The sequence below is a fragment of the Callorhinchus milii genome, unplaced genomic scaffold, assembly GCF_018977255.1.
Source record: "Callorhinchus milii isolate IMCB2004 unplaced genomic scaffold, IMCB_Cmil_1.0 Scaffold2, whole genome shotgun sequence".
NCBI classification, from domain to species: domain Eukaryota; kingdom Metazoa; phylum Chordata; class Chondrichthyes; order Chimaeriformes; family Callorhinchidae; genus Callorhinchus; species Callorhinchus milii.
Genome location: NW_024704743.1, coordinates 59,470,326 through 59,496,164, shown reverse-complemented (window position 1 = coordinate 59,496,164; position 25,839 = coordinate 59,470,326). Strand labels below are relative to the sequence as shown.

The 25,839-nt window shown below is 44.7% G+C and overlaps 2 protein-coding genes across 3 annotated transcripts in view; one reads left to right on the top strand and one right to left on the bottom strand.

Moving 5' to 3' along the window:
- Positions 1-1,834: 1,834 nt before the first annotated feature.
- Positions 1,835-19,954, top strand: sdhaf3 (succinate dehydrogenase complex assembly factor 3). 2 transcript variants are annotated; one of them, XM_042331798.1, is made up of 4 exons: positions 1,835-1,852; positions 2,044-2,104; positions 2,925-3,110; positions 19,382-19,954. In XM_042331798.1, exons 3-4 carry the CDS (start codon positions 2,934-2,936, stop codon positions 19,586-19,588), a joined length of 384 nt encoding a protein of 127 aa, XP_042187732.1. In that variant the 5' UTR covers positions 1,835-1,852; positions 2,044-2,104; positions 2,925-2,933; the 3' UTR covers positions 19,589-19,954. The 2 variants fall into 2 exon arrangements, with proteins under 2 accessions (XP_042187732.1, XP_042187733.1); XM_042331799.1 differs by lacking the exons at positions 1,835-1,852; positions 2,044-2,104 and adding an exon at positions 2,109-2,136.
- Positions 19,955-21,018: 1,064 nt separating this feature from the next.
- The window catches only part of si:dkey-256h2.1 (uncharacterized protein LOC337520 homolog), a 61,881-nt gene continuing 57,060 nt past the window's right edge, over positions 21,019-25,839 (bottom strand). Inside the window, exon 12 of the mRNA XM_007904786.2 lies at positions 21,019-24,778. Coding sequence (XP_007902977.2) covers positions 24,659-24,778 — 120 coding nt within the window. The 3' untranslated portion in view covers positions 21,019-24,658. The remainder of the gene's footprint in view (positions 24,779-25,839) is intronic.

Sequence of the window (25,839 nt, the reverse complement as noted above, 5' to 3'; positions counted from 1 at the left end):
GTGGCTGTGGGTCTCTGTGGCTGTGGGTCTCTGTGGCTGTGGGCCTCTGTCCCTGTGGGCCTCTGTGGCTGTGGATCCCTGTGGCTGTGGGTCTCTGTGGCTGTGGGTCTCTGTGGCTGTGGGTCCCTGTGGCTGTGGGTCCCTGTGGGTCTCTGTCCCTGTGGGTCCCTGTGGCTGTGGGTCTCTGTGGCTGTGGGTCCCTGTGGCTGTGGGTCTCTGTGGCTGTGGGTTTCTGTCCCTGTGGGTCTCTGTCCCTGTGGGTCTCTGTCCCTGTGGGTCTCTGTGGCTGTGGGTCTCTGTGGCTGTGGGTCCCTGTCCCTGTGGGTCTCTGTCCCTGTGGGTCTCTGTGGCTGTGGGTCTCTGTGGCTGTGGGTCCCTGTGGCTGTGGGTCTCTGTCCCTGTGGGTCTCTGTGGCTGTGGGTCCCTGTGACTGTGGGTCTCTGTCCCTGTGGCTGTGGGTCTCTGTCCCTGTGGGTCTCTGTGGCTGTGGGTCTCTGTGGTTGTGGGTCTCTGTGGCTGTGGGTCCCTGTGGCTGTGGGTCCCTGTGGCTGTGGGTCTCTGTGGCTGTGGGTCTCTGTGGCTGTGGGCCTCTGTCCCTGTGGGTCTCTGTGGCTGTGGGTCTCTGTGGCTGTGGGTCTCTGTGGCTGTGGGTCCCTGTGGCTGTGGGTCCCTGTCCCTGTGGGTCCCTGTGGCTGTGGGTCTCTGTGGCTGTGGGTCCCTGTGGCTGTGGGTCTCTGTGGCTGTGGGTTTCTGTCCCTGTGGGTCTCTGTCCCTGTGGGTCTCTGTCCCTGTGGGTCTCTGTGGCTGTGGGTCTCTGTGGCTGTGGGTCCCTGTCCCTGTGGGTCTCTGTCCCTGTGGGTCTCTGTGGCTGTGGGTCTCTGTGGCTGTGGGTCTCTGTGGCTGTGGGTCCCTGTGGCTGTGGGTCTCTGTCCCTGTGGGTCTCTGTGGCTGTGGGTCCCTGTGACTGTGGGTCTCTGTCCCTGTGGGTCTCTGTGGCTGTGGGTCTCTGTGGCTGTGGGTCCCTGTGGCTGTGGGTCCCTGTGGCTGTGGGTCTCTGTGGCTGTGGGCCCTGTGGCTGTGGGTCTCTGTCCCTGTGGGTCTCTGTGGCTGTGGGTCTCTGTGGCTGTGGGTCTCTGTGGCTGTGGGTCCCTGTGGCTGTGGGTCTCTGTGGCTGTGGGTCTCTGTGGCTGTGGGTCTCTGTGGCTCTGGGTCCCTGTGGCTGTGGGTCTCTGTCCCTGTGGGTCTCTGTGGCTGTGGGCCCTGTGGCTGTGGGTCTCTGTCCCTGTGGGTCTCTGTGGCTGTGGGTCTCTGTGGCTGTGGGTCTCTGTGGCTGTGGGTCTCTGTGGCTGTGGGTCCCTGTGGCTGTGGGGCCCTGTGGCTGTGGGTCTCTGTGGCTGTGGGTCTCTGTGGCTGTGGGTCTCTGTCCCTGTGGCTGTGGGTCTCTGTGGCTGTGGGTCTCTGTCCCTGTGGCTGTGGGTCCCTGTGGCTGTGGGTCTCTGTGGCTGTGGGTCTCTGTGGCTGTGGGTCTCTGTCCCTGTGGCTGTGGGTCCCTGTGGCTGTGGGTCTCTGTGGCTGTGGGTCTCTGTGGCTGTGGGTCCCTGTGGCTGTGGGTCTCTGTCCCTGTGGGTCCCTGTGGCTGTGGGTCTCTGTGGCTGTGGGTCTCTGTCCCTGTGGGTCTGTGGCTGTGGGTCTCTATGGCTGTGGGTCCCTGTGGCTATGGGTCTCTATGGCTGTGGGTCCCTGTGGGTCTCTGTGGCTGTGGGTCTCTGTCCCTGTGGGTCTGTGGCTGTGGGTCCCTGTGGCTGTGCCCGTCTCCAGGCAACAGCGCATGGGCAGTAGTGGCCACACGGAAGTGAGCACCACCGTCAGTCCCCCCGCACCGCGGCAGCGGAGCCCGGAACCAGGGCCCCCCCTCCCCCCCCCCCCTCCCCCCCCGGACAGCCTCACAGTTTCAGATTTAAAATTTTGTATTTGAATTTGAGACATTTTAAATAAATCCCCAAAACAAATCATTATTATAATTATTATTATTATTATTTTAAGGGACAAAAAAAATGCAGACGACGATGTGCTTCCGGAAGGAGATTATTGCCGGACCCGACAGGTCAGTACGTGTGGTGTGGGGCTGGTGTGGGGGTGGGTGGGGGGGGTGCTTGTTGGGGGGGCTGGTGGGGGGGGGGCTGGTGGGGTGGGGGGCTGGTGGGGGGGCTGGTGGGGGGCTGGTGGGGGTGGGGGCTGGTGGGTGGGGGCTGGTGGGGTGGGGGGCTGGTGAGGGGGGGCTGGTGGGGGTGGGGGGGGGGCTGGTGGGGGTGGGGGGGCTGGTGAGGGGGGGCTGGTGGGGGTGGGGGGGGGGCTGGTGGGGGTGGGGGGGCTGGTGGTGGGGGGGCTGGTGGGGGGCTGGTGGGGGGGCTGGTGGGGGGGCTGGTGAGGGGGGGTGGGGGGGACTGGTGAGGGGGGGCTGGTGGGTGGGGGGCTGGTGGGTGGGGGGCTGGTGGGGGTGGGGGGGCTGGTGGTGGGTGGGGGGCTGGTGGGGGGGCCTGGTGGGTGGGAGGCTGGTGGGGGGGGGCTGGTGGGGGGGGCTGGTGGGGGTGCTGGTGTGGGTGGGGGGCTGGTGGGGGGGGGCTGGTGGGGGGGGGTGGGGGGCTGGTGTGGGTGGGGGGCTGGTGGATGGGGTGCTGGTGGGGGTGGGGGGGCTGGTGGTGGGTGGGGGGCTGGTGGGTGGGGAGGCTGGTGGGGGGGGGCTGGTGGGGGGGGGCTGGTGGGGTGCTGGTGTGGGTGGGGGGCTGGTGGGGGGGGCTGGTGGGGGGGGGCCTGGTGGGTGGGAGGCTGGTGGGGGGGGGGGGGGGGGGGGGGGGGCTGGTGTGGGGGTGCTGGTGTGGGTGGGGGTCGCGACCACTGGTTTGATAGTTTAAACGCTGTTTCAGTTGTTGCTGATGTTGGGGGCGGCTCACGTGTGCCGGGTGCGGATGCTGTACCGGAGGATCCTCCTCCTCCACCGCCTCCTGCCCCCTGACCTGCGGGCTCTGGGCGATCAGTATGTCAGGGACGAGTTCAGGAGGAACAAGACGGCTGAGCAGCAGGAGAGCGAAAGATTCATACAGGAGTGGATGGTGAGTTTGTGTCTCTTCTGGGCAATCTGTGTGTGTTTGTGACTTTCACTCTCTAGCGTTGTGTGTCAGTGAGTGAGCGAGTGTGTCAGCCCGGCTCAGTGAGTGAGCGAGTGTGTCAGCCCGGCTCAGTGAGTGAGCGAGTGTGTCAGCCTGTATCAGTGAGTGAGCGAGTGTGTCAGCCTGTATCAGTGAGTGAGCGAGTGTGTCAGCCCGGCTCAGTGGGTCAGCGAGTGTGTCAGCCTGTATCAGTGAGTGAGCGAGTGTGTCAGCCCGGCTCAGTGAGTGAGCGAGTGTGTCAGCCCGGCTCAGGGAGGGAGCGAGTGTGTCAGCCCGGCTCAGTGAGGGAGCGAGTGTGTCAGCCCGGCTCAGTGAGTGAGCGAGTGTGTCAGCCCGGCTCAGTGAGTGAGCGAGTGTGTCAGCCCGGCTCAGTGAGTGAGCGAGTGTGTCAGCCTGTATCAGTGAGGGAGCGAGTGTGTCAGCCCGGCTCAGTGGGTCAGCGAGTGTGTCAGCCCGGCTCAGTGAGTCAGCGAGTGTGTCAGCCCGGCTCAGTGGGTCAGCGAGTGTGTCAGCCCGGCTCAGTGAGTGAGCGAGTGTGTCAGCCTGTATCAGTGAGTGAGCGAGTGTGTCAGCCCGGCTCAGTGGGTCAGCGAGTGTGTCAGCCTGTATCAGTGAGTGAGCGAGTGTGTCAGCCTGTATCAGTGAGTGAGCGAGTGTGTCAGCCTGTATCAGTGAGTGAGCGAGTGTGTCAGCCTGTATCAGTGAGGAGCGAGTGTGTCAGCCCGGCTCAGTGGGTCAGCGAGTGTGTCAGCCCGGCTCAGTGAGTCAGCGAGTGTGTCAGCCCGGCTCAGTGAGTGAGCGAGTGTGTCAGCCCGGCTCAGTGAGTGAGCGAGTGTGTCAGCCCGGCTCAGTGAGTCAGCGAGTGTGTCAGCCTGTATCAGTGAGTGAGCGAGTGTGTCAGCCTGTATCAGTGAGTGAGCGAGTGTGTCAGCCTGTATCAGTGAGTGAGCGAGTGTGTCAGCCTGTATCAGTGAGTGAGCGAGTGTGTCAGCCTGTATCAGTGAGTGAGCGAGTGTGTCAGCCTGTATCAGTGAGTGAGCGAGTGTGTCAGCCTGTATCAGTGAGTGAGCGAGTGTGTCAGCCCGGCTCAGTGACTGAGCGAGTGTGTCAGCCCGGCTCAGTGAGCGAGCGAGTGTGTCAGCCCGGCTCAGTGAGCGAGCGAGTGTGTCAGCCCGGCTCAGTAAGTGAGCGAGTGTGTCAGCCCGGCTCAGTGAGGGAGCGAGTGTGTCAGCCCGGCTCAGTGAGGGAGCGAGTGTGTCAGCCCGGCTCAGTGAGTGAGCGAGTGTGTCAGCCCGGCTCAGTGAGGGAGCGAGTGTGTCAGCCCGGCTCAGTGAGTGAGCGAGTGTGTCAGCCCGGCTCAGTGAGTGAGCGAGTGTGTCAGCCTGTATCAGTGAGTGAGCGAGTGTGTCAGCCTGTATCAGTGAGTGAGCGAGTGTGTCAGCCCGGCTCAGTGGGTCAGCGAGTGTGTCAGCCTGTATCAGTGAGTGAGCGAGTGTGTCAGCCCGGCTCAGTGAGTGAGCGAGTGTGTCAGCCCGGCTCAGGGAGGGAGCGAGTGTGTCAGCCCGGCTCAGTGAGGGAGCGAGTGTGTCAGCCCGGCTCAGTGAGTGAGCGAGTGTGTCAGCCCGGCTCAGTGAGTGAGCGAGTGTGTCAGCCTGTATCAGTGAGGAGCGAGTGTGTCAGCCCGGCTCAGTGGGTCAGCGAGTGTGTCAGCCCGGCTCAGTGAGTCAGCGAGTGTGTCAGCCCGGCTCAGTGGGTCAGCGAGTGTGTCAGCCCGGCTCAGTGAGTGAGCGAGTGTGTCAGCCCGGCTCAGTGAGTGAGCGAGTGTGTCAGCCTGTATCAGTGAGTGAGCGAGTGTGTCAGCCTGTATCAGTGAGTGAGCGAGTGTGTCAGCCTGTATCAGTGAGTGAGCGAGTGTGTCAGCCTGTATCAGTGAGTGAGCGAGTGTGTCAGCCTGTATCAGTGAGTGAGCGAGTGTGTCAGCCTGTATCAGTGAGTGAGCGAGTGTGTCAGCCTGTATCAGTGAGTGAGCGAGTGTGTCAGCCTGTATCAGTGAGTGAGCGAGTGTGTCAGCCTGTATCAGTGAGTGAGCGAGTGTGTCAGCCTGTATCAGTGAGTGAGCGAGTGTGTCAGCCTGTATCAGTGAGTGAGCGAGTGTGTCAGCCTGTATCAGTGAGTGAGCGAGTGTGTCAGCCTGTATCAGTGAGTGAGCGAGTGTGTCAGCCCGGCTCAGTGAGGGAGCGAGTGTGTCAGCCCGGCTCAGTGAGTGAGCGAGTGTGTCAGCCCGGCTCAGTGAGTGAGCGAGTGTGTCAGCCCGGCTCAGTGAGTGAGCGAGTGTGTCAGCCTGTATCAGTGAGCGAGCGAGTGTGTCAGCCCGGCTCAGTGAGTGAGCGAGTGTGTCAGCCTGTATCAGTGAGTGAGCGAGTGTGTCAGCCTGTATCAGTGAGTGAGCGAGTGTGTCAGCCTGTATCAGTGAGGGAGCGAGTGTGTCAGCCTGTATCAGTGAGTGAGCGAGTGTGTCAGCCCGGCTCAGTGAGTGAGCGAGTGTGTCAGCCCGGCTCAGGGAGGGAGCGAGTGTGTCAGCCCGGCTCAGTGAGGGAGCGAGCGTGTCAGCCGGCTCAGTGAGTGAGCGAGTGTGTCAGCCCGGCTCAGTGAGTGAGCGAGTGTGTCAGCCCGGCTCAGTGAGTGAGCGAGTGTGTCAGCCTGTATCAGTGAGGGAGCGAGTGTGTCAGCCCGGCTCAGTGGGTCAGCGAGTGTGTCAGCCCGGCTCAGTGAGTCAGCGAGTGTGTCAGCCCGGCTCAGTGAGTCAGCGAGTGTGTCAGCCCGGCTCAATGGGTCAGCGAGTGTGTCAGCCCGGCTCAGTGAGTGAGCGAGTGTGTCAGCCTGTATCAGTGAGTGAGCGAGTGTGTCAGCCCGGCTCAGTGGGTCAGCGAGTGTGTCAGCCTGTATCAGTGAGTGAGCGAGTGTGTCAGCCTGTATCAGTGAGTGAGCGAGTGTGTCAGCCTGTATCAGTGAGTGAGCGAGTGTGTCAGCCTGTATCAGTGAGTGAGCGAGTGTGTCAGCCTGTATCAGTGAGGGAGCGAGTGTGTCAGCCCGGCTCAGTGGGTCAGCGAGTGTGTCAGCCCGGCTCAGTGAGTCAGCGAGTGTGTCAGCCCGGCTCAGTGAGTGAGTGAGTGTGTCAGCCCGGCTCAGTGAGTGAGCGAGTGTGTCAGCCTGTATCAGTGAGTGAGCGAGTGTGTCAGCCTGTATCAGTGAGTGAGCGAGTGTGTCAGCCTGTATCAGTGAGTGAGCGAGTGTGTCAGCCTGTATCAGTGAGTGAGCGAGTGTGTCAGCCCGGCTCAGTGGGTCAGCGAGTGTGTCAGCCCGGCTCAGTGAGTGAGCGAGTGTGTCAGCCTGTATCAGTGAGTGAGCGAGTGTGTCAGCCTGTATCAGTGAGTGAGCGAGTGTGTCAGCCTGTATCAGTGAGTGAGCGAGTGTGTCAGCCTGTATCAGTGAGTGAGCGAGTGTGTCAGCCTGTATCAGTGAGTGAGCGAGTGTGTCAGCCTGTATCAGTGAGTGAGCGAGTGTGTCAGCCTGTATCAGTGAGTGAGCGAGTGTGTCAGCCTGTATCAGTGAGTGAGCGAGTGTGTCAGCCTGTATCAGTGAGTGAGCGAGTGTGTCAGCCTGTATCAGTGAGTGAGCGAGTGTGTCAGCCTGTATCAGTGAGTGAGCGAGTGTGTCAGCCTGTATCAGTGAGTGAGCGAGTGTGTCAGCCCGGCTCAGTGAGTCAGCGAGTGTGTCAGCCCGGCTCAGTGAGTGAGCGAGTGTGTCAGCCTGTATCAGTGAGCGAGCGAGTGTGTCAGCCTGTATCAGTGAGCGAGCGAGTGTGTCAGCCTGTATCAGTGAGCGAGCGAGTGTGTCAGCCCGGCTCAGTGAGTGAGCGAGTGTGTCAGCCTGTATCAGTGAGTGAGCGAGTGTGTCAGCCTGTATCAGTGAGTGAACGAGTGTGTCAGCCTGTATCAGTGAGTGAGCGAGTGTGTCAGCCTGTATCAGTGAGTGAGCGAGTGTGTCAGCCTGGCTCGAGTAAGTGTACGAGTAAGTGTGTAAGCCCAGCTTACAATTTGGAATAAACGTATGCTTCTAAGACAGAGCGAGTGTGTCAGCCCAGCTCAGAGAGAGCGAGCGTCAGCCTGGCTCGGAGAGCGAACAAGTGTGTCAGCCTAGCTCAGTGAACGAGTGAGCTGGTATGTCGGCCCGGTTTGGAGAGTGAGTGCGTGTGTTAGGCCAACTCAGAGAGCAAGTGAGTGTGTCAGCCCGGCTTGGAGAGCGAGTAAGTGTGTAAATCCGGATCGGCAAGCGTCTCAGTTGGTAGCACTCTTGTAGTTAGTCAGAAGGTTGTGCATTCAACCAAAGCTCAGGACTTTGAGCTAACAATCTACAATAGGTCCGGACACGACTGATAAGACAAGAAACTTCAACATTGCATTGTTGTGTGAGCCCAGACTGTCAGCTTCAGGCCCTGTTCCCCTTTGCTTTTGAAGCATTTTGAGCAAGTTGGCCCCTCCACACATGAATGATAAATACTATTTATTTATAAATACTATTCATAGTAAGAAATCTGCAGTCTTTCTTGGTTGAGCTGATAATTATTGTATAGCACGTGTATGCATTTTACACCGGCATTTGTATGGAATATTGTATGCAATAGTTTCGTTGCCGCAGATGATACTAAATGCAGCAGAATTTTTTTTGATGATGAGCGCTACACTGTAACATTGTAGGGTGAAACAGGGCGAAACCTTGGGCAAGTTTCCTTTCTCCACATGCTTGATAATAATCCCTCAAGAAAAAAATAATAATTTGGTCACTTCAATCCACGACTGTTTGTGGGACATTGCTGTGCGCAATTGGCTGCCGCATTTCGCCCACACATATACAGTCAATTCACTTTACAGTATATTCTGTGAAGCGCTTTGAAATGTCTAGAAGACGTGAAAAGTGCTATATCAAATGCAAGGGTTATTATTATTTCTAAGCCTTACCAGCATGAAACATATACAGTAAAAGTCACAAGTCATATCGTAAACCATAATATTTAACATGACTTGTGCAAAGTCCGAGTTGCAGGCAAACTGTATAAATTGTATAAAATCCGATTTAATCAATAATCCAAACTATGCTTGCACATTCAGTGCAGCTGGTAAGCGTATTATAATAATATTTGCATTTGATATAGCACCCTTGTTAGCAAGGGTACTGGGAAAAGATCCCTTCTTTTTGAATCGTGCCATGCGATCTTTAACATCCACCTGAAGATGGGACCTTGGATTAAAGTCTTATCCAAAGGATGGTGCCTCTGTCAGTGTAACGCTCCAAGCCCCAGCTCTTTTCTGGAGTATGAGTGGCAGAATTGTGACAATGGCTGGAAAGCACAAATGTCTGACTTGAAGGCAAGAGTGTGACCAACTGTTTTTCTCGACACAAGCCAATATAATCCCACCCCCTTACCTACAATATTCCAACTTTTCAATGATCTATTACATTCTCTTTTGGACTCTATGTTAATTACAGTTTGTGGCAGAGAATTTCACATTCTCGTCACTATCAGTATAATTGTTTAGCCTCTTAGAAGCATACATTTATTCCAAAATTGTACTTGAAATATATATCAAAATACCTACATGCAGGACAAACAGCAAAACTGTTGAAAACTAACAGATGTAAAGTTGAATACTGCAGACAGATGGCAGCAAACTACACATCAATTGAATGTGCAGAATTGAGATTCAGTCAAGATCCAGTTCCAAGCATTATTTGGAACCATTAGTCAAGATGGACCAAAAGAGAATTGTTTCAGCTGTTAAACCTGCATTACTCCATTAGTATACCATGCATAACAATATTAATCAACCTAACACAACAGTGTATGTTACTGTAAGCACTGTATGTAACATATAATATGTTCATCTAAACTTTTGAAAATTGCTAAATATGATGTATATCTGGCACTTTTCCAGTACTGGATTAATTGATGGACTTTGATCTTAGCGACTTTAATGAAAACTAGTTATAATTTACTTTCCTGGTTAAAAGGTAATCAGAGCACCATAAAGGAACTATAACATTCTAGGAACTTTTAGTCAATAGATAGATACTTGTGGCTTTATTTTTCTCATGAACCTTATCTAAACTTATATTTTTTAAAAAATAATAATATATTGCATGCCTTGTGTTTCTAATTGCTTGCAAGCCAGAAATTCATAGATATACCTGGACGACTTTGGGATTTTGAAAAATGTTAGCAGCTGCTTTTTATATTTTCAAAATAGTATAATCAAAGATGGAATCTGCAGAACATAACATGCTTGGAATATCAGAAAAGTTTATATCCTGCTTATATCACCAGCCTATCTCTTCAGCGAGGTCAGCTGGGTGTCTGACACATGTGGAAACTTACCACCATGCTTAAGAGGCCAACTAGCAGCACATGAACCGCATTACAAATGTGTAAAATAGTTACTTGGCCATTTCTGCTTAAGAGTATCCAAATCAAATTGAGAGTTCCATGCATCTCACCTGCACATGGAAATCCCAGATATTTATTGGAATCGAATGCCCACTGTCTTCCTGGAGGGACACAACTTGCTTACCTAATTCCAGAGAGTATTAGACACGTGTTGGCAAGATCCAAGGCTTGGGGAATCCAGGGGTACTGCTGGAATCTTGCAAGCTAAAGCCATATAGGGGATCTAGTTATCGCAAATGGTTTCACTACTTTTAGAGCTTTTGAGACTTTAGGACATGATCAGGTGCTATGAAAATGAAAGTTATTCTGCCCCAGTTTTCTTTGTTACTTTACGATCCAAGCTTCAGTCCCACCTCAGTTATGATCCAGCCAGTTGGTCCCAAAGGAACCTGAATACTGATTACTGTCTGCTAATTATTGCTGGATATCTATTGTTTTGTATTAAAACATATTTGAAATAAAAGCATTGAAATAAGTATATGAAAGTTTAGGTTTGTTAATATATATAATAGAAAAGACGGGTTGAGAATGAGTATTAACAAATAACAATGGTGAGATAAGGTGACATTGAAACCATCAGAAATTAAAATGAACAGTTAGACTGCTGGATTTATGGGTTTTGCCATTCTCAATATAACAAGGCATATAACACAAAACATTTTATTTTGCAACTTGGATTGTTTGTTGAACTTATTACATGGGTTTTAGTGAACGTTATCAGACCCCGCCACTGTGAAGCGATCCAGGACGCTACCCCGCGTGAAGGGTGCTATATAAATGCACGTTGTTGTTGTTGTACTGAAATATGTTTGTGGTTTATGGGACAGAAAAAAACAACCAAAACCAAGCTACTAGTGCATCCACTGTAGACCGTATCAAAAATACAAAATGATATGGAATTGTGTCTGTAGTCCCATCGATTTCCTCGGGGTGGCACTAAAGGCTTGTGGAGAACTTTTGTGGGGAGACGTTCCATCTGGGTGTAGATTTACTCCATGTATGTGGCACAAAGAGAATCCAGAATTTATGAAATTGTTGAATTTTGTTCTTAACATTGAAATCATTTTTCTGAAGAACTTAGATAAAATGGCTTCAAATTTCAGGTTGTATTTAAGAATTTGTTTTTTTTAAAGAAATTGTCAAATTCTAAACAGTCTGAACTGCTAAGAAAATAGAGTAAATGTAGAATCAGGTGAAATTTCTTCCCTGTAATGTTCTACTCAATTTCATTAGAAAGTAAGTCAATTGGAGCTTAAATGTACAGTAAACAGAGAATGTTAATTTTATTCAGATAAAATTCTACACTTGTAGTAAAATATTGCATTAGTAATAATTATTGGTGCACTCATGCTTTGTTGTTGCTAAAGTATGAATTTTATTTTTTAAATTCAACTCTGAATGTGAGCAATGCAGGTCGAGCCATCATTTATTGCCACCCCTAAGTTTCCTTTAGAATGTGGTGGTGGGCTTTTTCTTTAAACCACTGCAATGTTAATGATAATTTTGTTCCCACGGGATTGTTGGGAAGGGAGTTCCAGGATTTTAACCCAGCGATGATGATGATAATAATAATAATAATCCTTGTATTTGATATTGGGCCTTATCATGTTGTTGAGACATCTCAAGTTGCTTCACAGAATATATTGTAAAGTGGATTGACTGTATATTTTGTGGGAGAAATGATAAAGGAACATTAGTATATATCTATCTAGACGGTGGGAAACTTGGTGTTTCTATGATGTCGCTGTTCCAATTCAAAGCAGGTGTCAGCCTGTCTCAGTTGGTAACTACTCTTAACTCGGGTGAGTCAGAAGGTTCTGGGTTCAAGCTCTCCGTCAGAACTTTGAACTCATACGATCTAAGATGACACTCCAGTGCCACGCTGGGGTGTGCTGCATTGTCGGAGATGCCATCCTTTGAATGGTCAAACCAAGGTCTCCTGTTCAGGTGGAAGTTAAAGACCCCATGGCACTATTCAGAATGAGAAGACTTTATCCCAGTGTCTTGGCTATCAATCCCTAAATAAATTTGGTGATTTGTTTCATGGCTATTTGTGGGGCAATGCCAATTGGCTGCTGTGTTCACCCACCAAAAAACAGTTATCCCACATTACAATACATTCTGTGAAGGATATAATAAATTTAAGGATATTATTTGATATATTGTAATTATAATAATCCTTGCATTTGATATAGCGCTCTTTCACGTCTTCTAGACTTCTCAAAGCGCTTCACAGAATATACTGTAAAGTGAATTGACTGTATATTTGTGGGCGAAACGCGGCAGCCAATTGTGCACAGCGGTGTCCCACAAACAGTCGTGGATTGAAGTGACCAATTTTATTATTGTTTTTTTTTGAAGGATTATTATCAGGCTGTGGAGTGAGGAAACTTGCCCAAGGTTTCGCCCTGCCTGGAATCGAATCCAGGTCTCTCGTTTGTGAGTTGAGTGCTCTAACCACTGACTCCTAAAACTCATATTGGGGGATGCCTAAAAGCCATTCAGGCTTTACAGTAAAGTGTATTGACTATTTTGTAGGCAAATGCGGCAGCCAATTTGCACACAGCATTGCCTTACAAAGAGTTGCTCAGTGAATATGGGAATAGTAGCCAGGACACTGGGAGAAATTGCCTTCTCTTTTCAAAATGTGCCATATCCACATCCAGTTGGTTTAACATTTCACCCAAAAAACTTTTACCTCCCACAGTACAGTACATTCCCAGCACTGCATTTCGAGTATCAGTCTCAGAAGACATCAAGGGTATTCATTGAAAGGTACAAGGGGCCTTAGTCCCAATTATTGATTCTTATTGGTAGCTGGGGGCTTTGCTTGGACACAGTTCTGAAAGAGAAGGCGTGAAGGGCACTCTGGTTGTGCTTGTCTCGCCAAGGATAGTAAGGTCCTAATCCAGATCAAGCTTACGGCATATAAGACCTGTGTGTAAACAGTCCTCCTTTATGGATCCGAGCTCCTGGGGGTGCAGCAGCGGAACTTCCTCCGTCCCATTTACAAAGTGCAGGATCAAGCAGTGAGTGGATTTGTAGAAAACACAGAGAGCAGCTGCTTCGACCTATACTGACCACTGTGCAAAGTTGTTGTAACATTCTCTGGATTTAGAAAAGCAGGATGTGCCCCTCCAGGGAGAGAACGCGCATTCCATTTCAATAAGTGTCTCTAGAATTTGCACGTGTAGATGGAATGCAAGGAACTCTGGTTTGGATACTCTTGAGTATGGTGGTGGGTTTCCAAATGGGTCAGACACCCCAAAAAGTGCATGTTGGCTAGATTCAAGGCTATTAGGACCTCCGTAATGCTTGTGGGATACTGCTGAAGTTTATTCAGCTAAAACCACATAACTTGCCATTGTGAGCACTGTCTGGCATGCATCCTGCTGCTTGTCTGGCTAGGAAAACTGTACCCATTAATGCTTTAACCTGCGGGGGAGCCGAGTGGGAAGAATATCTGCTCCCAGTGATTCGTTCTGCCCCTCCCAAGTCCTGCCAATGAGCTGGGCTGGCTGGTCTATCAGCAGCAGTGCACTGGGGTAATGCAGTCCTCTCTGGCTCAGAAATTCAGATTACCAAGGATTGACTAGATTCTAACATTCTGTTGTCAGTACATTACCTTGGAGTCAGTTCAGGAAACCATACTTTACACCGCCTACCTCCCCAGGAGGATAGTCATTAATTGGTAATTTGACATCTGACAAGCATAAGTTGTAGCCCTGACTAGGTGGATAGTATGTACTAGGAATTCCCTGCCAGCTTCCTAATGAGCAACACTGTTCAGCATAAAATGCATAGGAACATTTAGTATATGTGATATATAGAATTTATATAAGAATTGGAATGAGACACACAGTAATTAATTATTTGCTATTTGGGTGACTCTTTCAAAAGCCATGATTGCAAAAATATCTGGATTGGTACTAATTTTTTGTGATTGGATAGCCCCCTGGATGTTATGGGAAACATTACTGTAACAGTTATTGTTAACCGGCCAGTCATAATGCTATAATCATAATATGGGGTGCACCCTTGTTTGGTCTTTCTGAAATGTCTTGACTAATTAAGACCGGCTATATTTTTAATCCCTGAGTGACTACCATATCCTACTTCTGACCCACGGATCAATACACAATTACACATTAGGTAGGGACCCAGCTGGAACTGGATGCTGCTACTTTTGAAATTAGGGAATACTTGAACTGTTTGAACTAATACTTGAATCAATTTTGTGTGCGCGCAGGCAAATGCCTTTAGAGCTCTCTAAGTCATTAGATGGTCATGCTCTTTTTATTCAATCACCATATCTATTTGTAGATTAAATTCTGTCAGACACACCGCATTAACAAAATTGTAGATGCTCATGGTATACTAATGTTCAGCAATGGAAAGTAGGTAGCCTTTATAGTTCTCAAAATCCTTTTTGTTTTATAAAAAAACACATCAGATTATATATCATGTTTCTGCATTAATAGAGTCTAACAACTAGCAGTATGTTATGAATGTTTGGCTATAAATCAATCAAATTTCATGGCTGAAAGCTACTCACTGACTGTTTCACCCACTCTCATTGATTCAACATGGCAGCAATTTCTTATGATTTATAAGATGTAAAACAAACTAACTGGTGTTTCCTGCAGTTTTTATAGCTCAGAAAATTAATTTTAGGTTTCATAAACCCACTTGACAAATTTCTCCCAAAACATAACTACTCATTTTATTATTAGCTCAGGTATGTCGGTGGGTGGCTGAGCTCAGGTGTGGATGGGAGTGTGAGCTCGGGTGTGTAAGTGAGTGGCTGAGTGGTGTGTCGGTGGCAGAGCTCAGGTGTGTCGGTGCAGAGCTCGGGTGTGTCGGTGCAGAGCTCAGGTGTATCGGTGGCAGAACTCGGGTGTATCGGTGCAGAGCTTAGATGTGTCGGTGCAGAGCTCAAGTGTATCGGTGGCAGAGCTCGGGTGTGTCGGAGGTCGGGTGTGTTGGTGGGTGGCTGGGCTCAGGTGTGTTGAGTGGGTGGCTGAGATTTTGGAACATTGTTAACATGAAGGGAAGCAGAGGGTTATGGAAGGTAAACTTGGTTGAATTGGAGTAGTGGTGCCTTGGGGGTCAATGTTGGGGATCCTCCTTTTACCCATATGACCTAGATTTGCAGTCAGTGCAAGGTAGTTAGTTACAGTTGCATTTGAACTGAGCAAATAATTAGTGAGTTAGGTATCAGTCTGGCTCAGTGGTTGGACTCTTGCCTCTGAGTCAGAAGGTTGTGGGATCACAAGATTGAATGGCTGAAGGGGTTCCTTCCTCAAACCAATCTCATCCTTTCAGAATACCCATCCTACTATTCTCCCAACCTCCCCTCCCCATCACAGCATCAAGCTGCATTTTAAACAAGTCCAGTGTCCTGACTGCCCCCACTTTTTCTGTTCTTGTCATTGATTAATATCGGAGTAAAGATAAACTACCTGGTATCTGACCTGGAATTGCCCTTTACAACTCTAAACCTATGTTCTATAGTTCTCTGTCTTGGTAATTCCTAAAGTATGGATCTGGGTTTCCTTTTTCAGGTCTATTTAAAATTTTATACACCTTTAAAGTCTCTTCTGAGTCTTCTTTGAAGACTGAAGAGCCCAATCTTGTCTAGTCATAGCTCATAACTCTAACACTGGGCATCATTCTCGTTGCTCTCCTCTCCACTGCGTCTGGGGCATTTGTAGTATTATTTATGTTATGGTGACCAAAATTTTATGTGGTGTGGTCTGAATGGACTATACAGCTCGAGTATGATGTCTGGATATCTAAACTCAACTTATTTACCTTGTTTATTGCCAACAAAACACAGTTGTTGCACTTTGCAGTATACCCTGTGGAGTGCTTTGGAATATCATCCTGATGTGAAAGATGCTTTGTCAAATGTAAGGATTATTATTATTATTGCTGCCTCAGACTGTTTTGACATAGCGAGCATGAGTCAACTAACAAGTCACTTTACAATATATTCTGTGAAGCGCTTTGAGACGTCTAGAAGACGTGAAAAGCACTATATCAAATGTAAGGATTATTATTATTATGACTTATTAGGAGGCTTGCTTCAACACTATACCGTAGAAGTCAATTTAGTCAAAAAGATACACAGAATTAGTTCTGGTGACTTTCTTTGACTTTGACTTAATGGCATAAGCAAGATTGGCAGATCGCCACATGTAGGATTGCAGATGCAAGTAATATCCTGCCATTCCGGGAGATTGACATAGAATAATGCTGCATTTTCCCCCTTCTCTTTGTGTTTCTTGACTGTTCACAGCCCTTTTAAACCACATATGTTTGAACCACAAAATAAACCCTGGCCAGAGAATAACTACATTCAATACTTTTCTAATCCCTCTTTCTAGGGTTGAGCCTGCTAAATTAGAGATGTTCTTGAATTATGCACCATTGTAACTTATATGAAGTTTACAGGTACTACATCATTAGCTGGTGGCTGGCTTAAAACAGAGCACATAACAGTTCTGTTTTGTGTGTCATTTGAAGCATGATCATTTGAAGGCTTTTAATGAAAGCAGTTTGATGTTTTATCAGTGCTGAGACCTTACCTCTCTCCCAGTTAAATAACTTGTAAAATTCATTGTCTAGAATCGTAATTGAAGATATAGCTGAAGGCTGCCAGTACCCACAGAACTGTAATCATATTACTACTAATAGTAATCCTTACATTTGCTATTAAACTTTTCACATCGGAAAAACCTCTGAAGGTGCTTCAAAGGATATATTGTATAGTTAAGTGTCATTTTTGTACCAACCATGAGTCATCTCATGCAGGAATGGGATAGGGGGGAGTGGAATGTATCCATTTTCTAATTTAGGAACAGGAATATATTCTTCCTAAGCCTGGACACAATACAGTACTCTACTCCACATGGGGTTTGATCAATGCTCTGTACAACTGCACTAGTACAGTACTCCCATAGTGTTGTATCCTATACCGCTTGTGTATGGCCATTTGCCTTTGCTTCCTGCACCTGCAAAATAGCTTTTAATGACTTGCTTATTAAACGAGAGGTTCCTGTTAAACAAATGTGAAGTATGTACATACATTTGGCACAATGAAAATGCTGTTAACAGTGCAATAGTATGAATATACAGTATATCATTGTATTTTTTCCATTTGAATATGGTGCTCATTCAGGTGAGACATAAAGGCTACAAATGGAATACTTGTTCATTTTTGGCATCCAGTGTCAATGTCAAGCACTCCAGGTCAGGTATATAGATAATTGAAGACTGAAGTTCCCTTTTATTCCACCCCAGTATCTCAACAAGGCTTTATAGTGTGCAATGCCTCATCACCATTGCCAAGGGGAGTGCGTCATATCTCATTGGCTCTCTTCCAGTTCTCCCGTCTTCCTCTTCTCTCCCCCCACCACCATCATAGGATTGGAAGAGAGGAAGAAACAAATTAAAATGTAGCTGGGATGGTTCATCTTGTTGCATTGCAGACTGCTAATAACATTTTCTTAATGGAAGTATCTCAGGACTAAATTATTACTGACCTGCCATTTTGCACAAGGATTCATATCCAGAACACGTCACAAGTTGATCTCCAATGCCTTCTCTCTGATGTGATTTATAAGATGAAGTATTCCAGTAAGTGCAATAACGCAATGTGTGGCTGACAAATTATGTAGTGTCACACACTAAAAGCATACTCTATTTAATGGGGAACATAATGAAGACTTGTATTATCAAATAAATACTTAATGCTAATTCTCATTTTCAGGAATAGATACTTCATCAACTCTTCATTGTTAATCAAAATGAGATATTTTCAGGATCAGCTATCTGTTTTTCTTATGAATTTCAATTCTAATGGTTTGTAATGGATTCAGTTTTGTTTTTTCATTAATGCATTTTCTCTCTAAATTAATCTGTAAACTTTTTAAAAATGTATGTGAACGCAGTGTTTATTTTCATTTGGACCAAACATCCCTATGCATATGGATCTCAAATCCAGCTTTACATCAATATGTTTCATAATGCCATCTATTACAACAAGATAGGATATTGTCTCAAAGTGCTTTACAGAGATTGTACAGAATAACGGTGGATAGGCTAGAGGTGTCCAAAGCAAGTTCCAGGACGTTTTCTTTTGAATTCTTTTTAAATGGAGGTGTAGAGTGGAGGGAATTTGAAAGTGAGTTCCAGAGAGTTGGGTATAGTATCTAAAAAACACTAGTTATTACAGTAATCTTATGCTTTTCAGAGCAAATTTAATACTTGTTGAGGTTAAAATAGAATACATCTTTTACAATGTACTGGTATTGATTTTGTTTTTAGAAAAAAGACAAACTTTTTTTTAAACCTTATTTGAAAAGTATCTGCCTTAATTTACTTTGATTTGGTATACAATATGTTACATGTGTATAGCGCCTTTCAAGTTGGGAGACATCCCAAGGCGCTGGACAGTCAGGAATTTGGACCCGAGCTGGGGATCATGGAGGGCAGGGAGGATGGCCAAAGGCTCGGTCGAAAAGGAGGGTTTTGAGACGTGCCTTATACATAGATCTTTTCATGTCAAAAGTAAGTCTCAAAGCTCTTCATAGGATTTACTGCAAAATAGAGTGACTGTATTCTTGTATGCAAACATAGCATCCCATTTGCACACAGCAATATCCCACAGACAGTCATGAAATTAATGCCTTTTTTTAAAATTTGGGGATTATTGGCCAGTACACTGGGAGAAACTCCCTTCTCTTTAACATCTGCTTGAACAGGCAGACGGGACCTCAGTTTATCCTCTCATTGAAGAACGGCACTTCCAACAACGCAACACACCCCTAGCACTGCACCTACGCTATGAGTTCAAAGTTCTTACGTGGGGCTTGAATCCACAACCTTCTGATTTTGAGGTGAAAGTGTTACCAACTGAACCAGGCTTACAAGTCTGATTCCAGGTTCATAATTCCCCTACAGGTGTTTGCTTGGTGGTCAATATGTAACTTCCCATCCATTATCAGAGGCAAAGTGGAAAGAGCATTTACTTAAGATTCAGAATTGTTAATTGTGCTTTTGTTGCTCTGTCTCTGCCCACTGTCGTTATATAAACAGGCAGCGTCTATAGCCTCAGAACTCCAAGGCAACATTGCAGATGTGATATGTGAAGCAATTCTGTAACTAAAAGCACCAGTAATTACAAGAAATATACAACTAACCCTCTAAACTGAAGAATCATTGCCTGAATTTTAGACTTTAATATCCATTGCAAGAAAATGTTCAATTCAGTGCCTTATCATTTTAATTGTGTCATAGATTTACTGTAGCAGTTTGGAAAAAGTACATTAAATAAAATTTAAATGAATTCCTTTTGATGATAATTGAACAACAGCTGTTCTGTGCACTGCTGAGTGATATAATAATGAAGATTCAGTTGTCTCACAAACGTAACATTAGAAGTACATTTTTAGTGTTACCCGGTATTTCAATGTTAAATCATGAAATAAATTTTTTAGAGCTATATTCCCTGGTCATGTCATTCCAAAGAAAGTTAATAACATTTCTGATTTATAGGAAGCTGCATTGCTGCAGGTAAACATTAGTGACTAATGAATTCATCATAGGGTGATTGATGAAATGTCAGCTAGTGAGACCGACAGGTTTCTTTAAATATTGACTTGAAGACTTGTAATGGAACAGTCTACTTTATTTTGTCTTTTCTCAGGAATATGCACATGTACTGCAGAAACAGGTTTCACACACAGTGGTGGAACCAAAGCAAAAAATGCAGTTAGGAGCTGACTTAACGGAGGAAAAACTAAAAGGCTTCAACAATGAACAAATTGGACAGCTGTATGAACTGATGCAAGAAGCCACAAAGCCCAATCTCCAGTTTAATATAAAAAATGCTTCCTCCTGTAAGAACTCATAATGATGTGTGCAAAACAAGTTAGGGCAAATACTAAATATTTAGTATTTCTAAATACTGCATGTCTTTTAGAAATGCCTACATATTTTACTTCTTAATCTGTCCAGTTATTCAGAACAAACAGGACAATCATCAATTCAATATAGACTAGTAAAACAAATCTCACGAATATTGGATCATGTTGTAAATATGGTGCAAACATCACAGGACTGAATTTATTTAAAAATGTATTTTCATGTCGGAAGTTTTTCAGATTGCTAAATTCATTAAGCAATTTTTTTGCTTGGAATAAGTAGGAAGAATCAAATTGATGCATTTTCACGATTGTGCAATTTTGATTATGTTGGGTAATAAAAATAATAAACCTTGCATTTGACATAGTGTCTTTCATGTCAGGGTGTGTCAATGGGCTTCACATGATTTAGATGTAAAGTGTATTTGTAAGAGAGTGCAACAGTCAATTTGCAAACAGCTATGCTCCACAAATGACCATGAAGTGAATGACAAATTTTGTTTGGGTGACTGTTGGTGAGGACATTCCCTTTTGTAATATAATAATAATCCTTGCATTTGATAGAGCGCTTTTCACGTCGGGAGGATGTCCCAAAGCGCTTCATAGAAGACACTGTAAAGTGAATTGACTGTATATTTGTGGGCGAACGCGGCAGCCAATTGCGCACAGCAATGTCGCACAAACAGTCGTAGATTGAAAATGACCAATTTTTATTATTGTTTTTGGTTTTGGAGGGATTATTATTAGGCGTGTGAGTAAGGAAACTTGCCCAAGGTTTCGCCCACTGCCTGGAATTGAACTCAGGTCTCTCGCTTGCAAAGCGAGTGCTCCAACCACTCTAATAATGCCATGGGACACTAATTTCCACCTGAACAGGCAGATGGGACCTTGGTTTAATGTTTTATCTGAAGAATCATACCTCAAACTCCACTTCCCTCAGCACTGCATTGGAGTGAGCCTAGACTATGTGAGTTCAAACTCTCAACGTGGGCTTGAACTCAAACCTCCTGATGCAGAGATGATAATGCTACCAAGTAAGCCAGGCTTGCACTTAAAAACTGTCCATACAGGGTAACTGTTTATACAAATCAAATTGTGTTACAATCTTATACTTTGAGTATTTTTTTACTGCATTAATGCAGCAGTTTGAGAAATCAACATTTTAAATTTCCTTAAAATTGAATTTGATAAGTGGTTTGCTAAATGTTTTAGAAAATGTGTCCAATTGTATTGGAACAAATAAAAAAACTATTATCCAAATAAAGATTTACAGTGCATTTTCGGCAAAAGTGTTGAATTGATTTGTTTATTTTTTCAACAAGCTGCACCACTTCTATAGAATATTTAAATAAAAAAAGTATTTTAAGATGACCGTGCACATCACAAGAGAGATTTGGTTAAAAATCTTTTGATCTGAAGCTTCTGGAATACCAATCCACATTCTTTCCATTACAGCATCAAGCTAATTCTTAAATGCCTCATTCCCTAAACTCTTAAATGGGTCATGCCCTTCCTTGTAACACACACAGCTTCTGATTACCCTCTGTGTAAATAAGCACTTCTTTACACCTATTCTAAAATTGGCCTTCCCCACCAGTCTTCTCCTGTGCTGATGGACGTTAAAGTATTTTTCTGGGTTACCTTCTGTATCTCACTCAGCTTTTCATATGCCTCTACAAAATATGCCATAAAGCAAGAAATTTTCAATCAAGAAAAACTGAAACCACACTACCGATCGAACAGGACTTACTTAGACTCGTGCGAATGTTCAGGGGTCACTTCTTGCCAGAGATTGTCCACAACTGCCCTACTACAACAACTTGCATTTGTAATAGTGCCTCTCACGCAGGGCAGCATCTTGGGAGTGATTAACAGTGGTGGTGCTCAACATCGAGCCAGCTCTAATAAGGAACGCTGTGAGAGGATACATGTTGCCAACATTGATTTCGAATATTTTCCTGTTAAGTGAATAGGAAAAGGAGGCCATTCAGCCCATTGAACGTGTTCCACTGGTTAATTAGATCTCGCCTTTTTAATCACACCCCTCAATACCTCTATTATCGAGGTCTATCTTTTAAACATCCATATTGATTGTTTTTGCAGCCTTTTGGAGAACTGCATTCAATATCTTAATTAACCTGCGTGTGAAGAATGATTTCTTGACCCTAGTTTCAACAGTCTGAGTTCTAATTTGTTATCTATATCTGCATCTTGCACTGATCTATACTACATTTGCCAATAATGAGTATTTCAAGTTCCCTGTGTAAGATCTGATTGACAAAGTCATGATAAGATTGAAGGGTGCCATTGTGTGTGGAAAATTTTGGTTTCTACTCCAGTGTTCTCCAATCTTAAAATTAAAATTTGACTATCTTAAACTGGATCTAGATCATTCATGCACACAACAAAGTAGCGCATCCTAACTCAATATCTCCCCCGCAATGTCCCATTCCTACCTCTAACCTCTAGTGTTCCCTTCCCTTCAGCCAGTTACTGAAATATGTCCATATTTTATCCTTGAAACTCTGCGACAGTTTGAAAAGGAGTCTCGTAGAGTATCACGAACTCTGTCGTATTTAGAATTCAGTTGTTCAGGTTTTTTGAGTTGTTCCTAAAGAAACTTGTAGAGTTTCTGCTTCAAAGTTATAATTGAATATTTAAGAACTGTCCAACTGCATGCTCTAAAATAAGAAAAAACTTAATTCTCGAACTAGATGGCATTTTCTCCCCAGGAGAATAAGTGAAAGTCAAAATGAAATACGTTTGCAAACAAAGCCTCGGTGCAGTAAGCACGAAAAAAACAAAAATTGGTGAAACGGCAACCAAGTCTGCCTTTAGGCCAATTTTCTTACATGCTTCCCTGACAATATAAAATATATGTGCGTCTCAGAATCTATTTATAGGCAGAAGTATACGTCATCAATCAAAAATGCTCATTTCAAATGCATCAAGTTACACGTTTATTTAGATTAAATCATTTATTTGAATGTACTTATTTGTACATATATTAAAGATTAGAAACCATCTAAAACAGCGTTAGAAAGCTACTCAAATTCAACTATAGTACTCGCAAAGTTATAAAAATTTCATCAACCAATGTTTTTATTTTGTGCCTAATCTATCAATTTCTATATCTTGCCAAGTTTTAGGTATATGCGTAGCATTGTTTACAATCACTCAAAGATCATTGCATTTACTTGGAATAACTGTTTTAGTGCCTAAATCAAAAATAGCAAAAGCTATGAAACAAAATTTATGTGGAGGTACATTTTGGACTTGGTGGGTGACTTTTGCAGTAATTCCATAATGTTCCAGTTTTACAAATAGACCTAGAAAACCTGTGTATGGCTTTGTGATAAAAAAATGGTAATATGAATCAATGCAACAAATACAAGTTTACATTTTAAAAAACCTTTCACGTCGGGAAGATGTCCCAAGGCACGGAACATGGAGGGAGGGAGGGAGGGGTGGGTGTTGGAATTGTGGAGGGTGGAGGGCAAAGAGGGTAGGAGGGTGGCCGAAGAGGAGGGTCTTGAGGTGTGCCTTGAAGATGGAAAGTGAGGGAGTGAGGCCAAGGGAATGTGGGATGGAGTTCCAGAGGGCGGGGACAGAGGCTGAAGGCCCGACCGCCGACAGAAATATACAGTAAAAAATGGTAAAAAACTAAGCCAATTAGACCCATAAAACATTTGCATGCAAGAACACACTACCAGTCAAAGCATAAACACAGCAAGTTAGTCTTTCGAACAGGGAGAATGCACTTAATTTTGTAGTGGTGCTAGCAGAATACAAATCCTGCAATCGTGCAAAATGTTAATCCTCTCAAAATATCTTAAAATACTCTGGTAAACGTGACTAACATATCCATCACAAAAGCTGAATGTTCCAATCCTCAGAATAGGTTTTAGTAACCCCGAGGTATATAAAACAAATTTCACTTTGAAGTCATTTGTCTCCGACATTGAAACTGATGTGTATGTTCATTTCCAAAAAAAACTTATGAATAACAAGTCAGAGACATCTTCACAGTAGCTGTTGTGCTACCTACACTGGGGTATTGGGGGTTGGGGTCTGATTTGAAGCACCATATTTAACCCTCTAGTCAGTTTGCAGCATAATTTTAAACTAGGCAACATGAAAGTTTCCAGTTAGAAGTTTTGATCAAATACTTTTGCATTTTTCGACAATGTGGCTAAACACATACAGCACTGCTTGATTACAACCAAATGAATCAATTTTTTTAAAAAATGGGAAACTGTTCATTATAGCTCATGAACTGAGGATAGGAAAGAAGAGAATGGAAAATTGAAAGGCAATTTCGATAATCTTACTGTGATGTGCAGTCAGATTTCTGGCAGTGGTGATGCGATTAACAAATTAGGTACTTCAGCATAGTTTTGTGAGACAGGTCCATCAGGAATCCTGGTTTTCAGTAGTCATCTTTCAATTCTGTAAGGTCATTTTTTCGATAAAGAAAGCAATACGCAACCACTGCCATTGCGATATATATTGATACAGCTAATCTTCAGTAACCTTCCCCCAAAATTACAGGTTCAAAATGTAATGAACCACATTTTCATAAGATCAATTACAGAAGACATGAAGAAAAATGGCCACTAAAAACTTAAAACAATCATACCTATTTTGGAGTTTCTGTAGAAAAACGAATAAGTAAAGGAATCAGGGTTAAATATTAAATTGATAACAGCAGAAAAGGTTGCTGCTTGGATATAAATAAGTATATTTCTGGCCAAAAAATTAGCAAATCTGGACAATTATGATTCTGCATTGCTCTTCCAAACTTTTGTGCAACCATAAGTGAACAAGATTGCAAGTTAAATTATGAAATGGTGGCTTCTGATCCTGCCCATGACTGATGTTCATTCTGGGTCTTACAATTGGCAGACAGTGATTGTGACAACAAACAGCAACAAAACAGCTTACAGACAGTTACATTATGCCAAGAGATTCTCATCTCAGTAGCACATTTCTAATATTTGGTAGAAAATTGCTCCTGAGGTAATGCTAATTTCACGCCCTGGATAAAAAGCTTTGACAATTTACTTGTAGAATATAAGGTAGGAATACAATATAATGTATCCAGGATTCTGTTTGGGGTCTGGATCTTTGCCTTCGAACAAGCCAAAATACAAGATATCGTTTATCCCACCTAAGTTCACCTGGAACAGAAAAGGAGAAGAAAATTAATGACTTCAATCACATTATGATAAATTCACATTTAAAAAAATAATTTTCCACCTTTTTAAAATAAATAGTTCTTCAACCCCTTTCTTTAGCTGCTCTGCTGCACATTACCTTTCAGCCAGAACATTTAAGAACTGAAAGTTTTTTGGCACGCCCCATGTGATATTCATCCCAATAGTACAAAGTTGAAGGCTAGATTGTACTTGTTTGTTATCTGTGACTGTTACTCTTCTAAACAAAACTAAATTGATAGTTTGCAAATTAACAATATTGGCCACTCTAGTGTTTAAGAACATAACATGAGAACAGGAAATAGATCATTCGGCCCGTTGAACCTGCTCCATCGTTTTACTGGATCGTGGCTGATCTGCAATTTAACACCATATTCCCTGCCCATTCACCATATGCCTTGATACCATCCCTGCCTACCAAATATCCATCCATCTCCCTCTTTAAAGATTTCAATTGACCAGGCAGCTACAACCTTTGGGTGTAGGAAATTCCACATTTCCACAACCCTTTGTGTGAAAATTGTTTTCAGATTTCACTCTTAACTGGTTTAGCTCTAATTCTCTTGTTCTAGATTCTCTTACTGGAGGAAAAAGTTTCTTTCTGCCTTGTCAAATGTCTATTATTTTAACTAGTATTAAAGTAAAAAATATATTCTAGATTTTTTATTTTAGCTAATTTATGCCCTTATGAGGATTAGCAATCATTGTATTGTAATTTACTTTAATGTATATTCCAAGTATTGTACCTAAAATGCTACCTTATAAAGAAGCATTTATTTTAATTTCAGTTATTTAACATAATTTGAAAACTATACACAGCTTTTTTTCCTTATTACACAGCAGCCAATCCATTTTAAATAACCTAACAAGATGCATCGTTGTTTCAACATCTCCAAAGCCTTTGAAAAGATCTGGTGCTATACATTTTTAAACAAGTTACTAATGTTATCTATTTTCTCCTCTGAAATTAATTAATCCGTACAAAAAATGATGTTTAATTGAGGGAATGAGGCAAAGGGAATGTG

What these genes read in the sequence shown, in the direction of transcription:
- sdhaf3 (XM_042331798.1), top strand. Translation starts at nt 2,934, where the DNA reads ATGTTGGGGGCGGCTCACGTGTGCCGGGTGCGGATGCTGTACCGGAGG. An exon ending in GATTCATACAGGAGTGGATG is followed by an intron (nt 3,111 to 19,381) that starts GTGAGTTTGTGT and finishes GTCTTTTCTCAG; the next exon opens with GAATATGCACATGTACTGCA.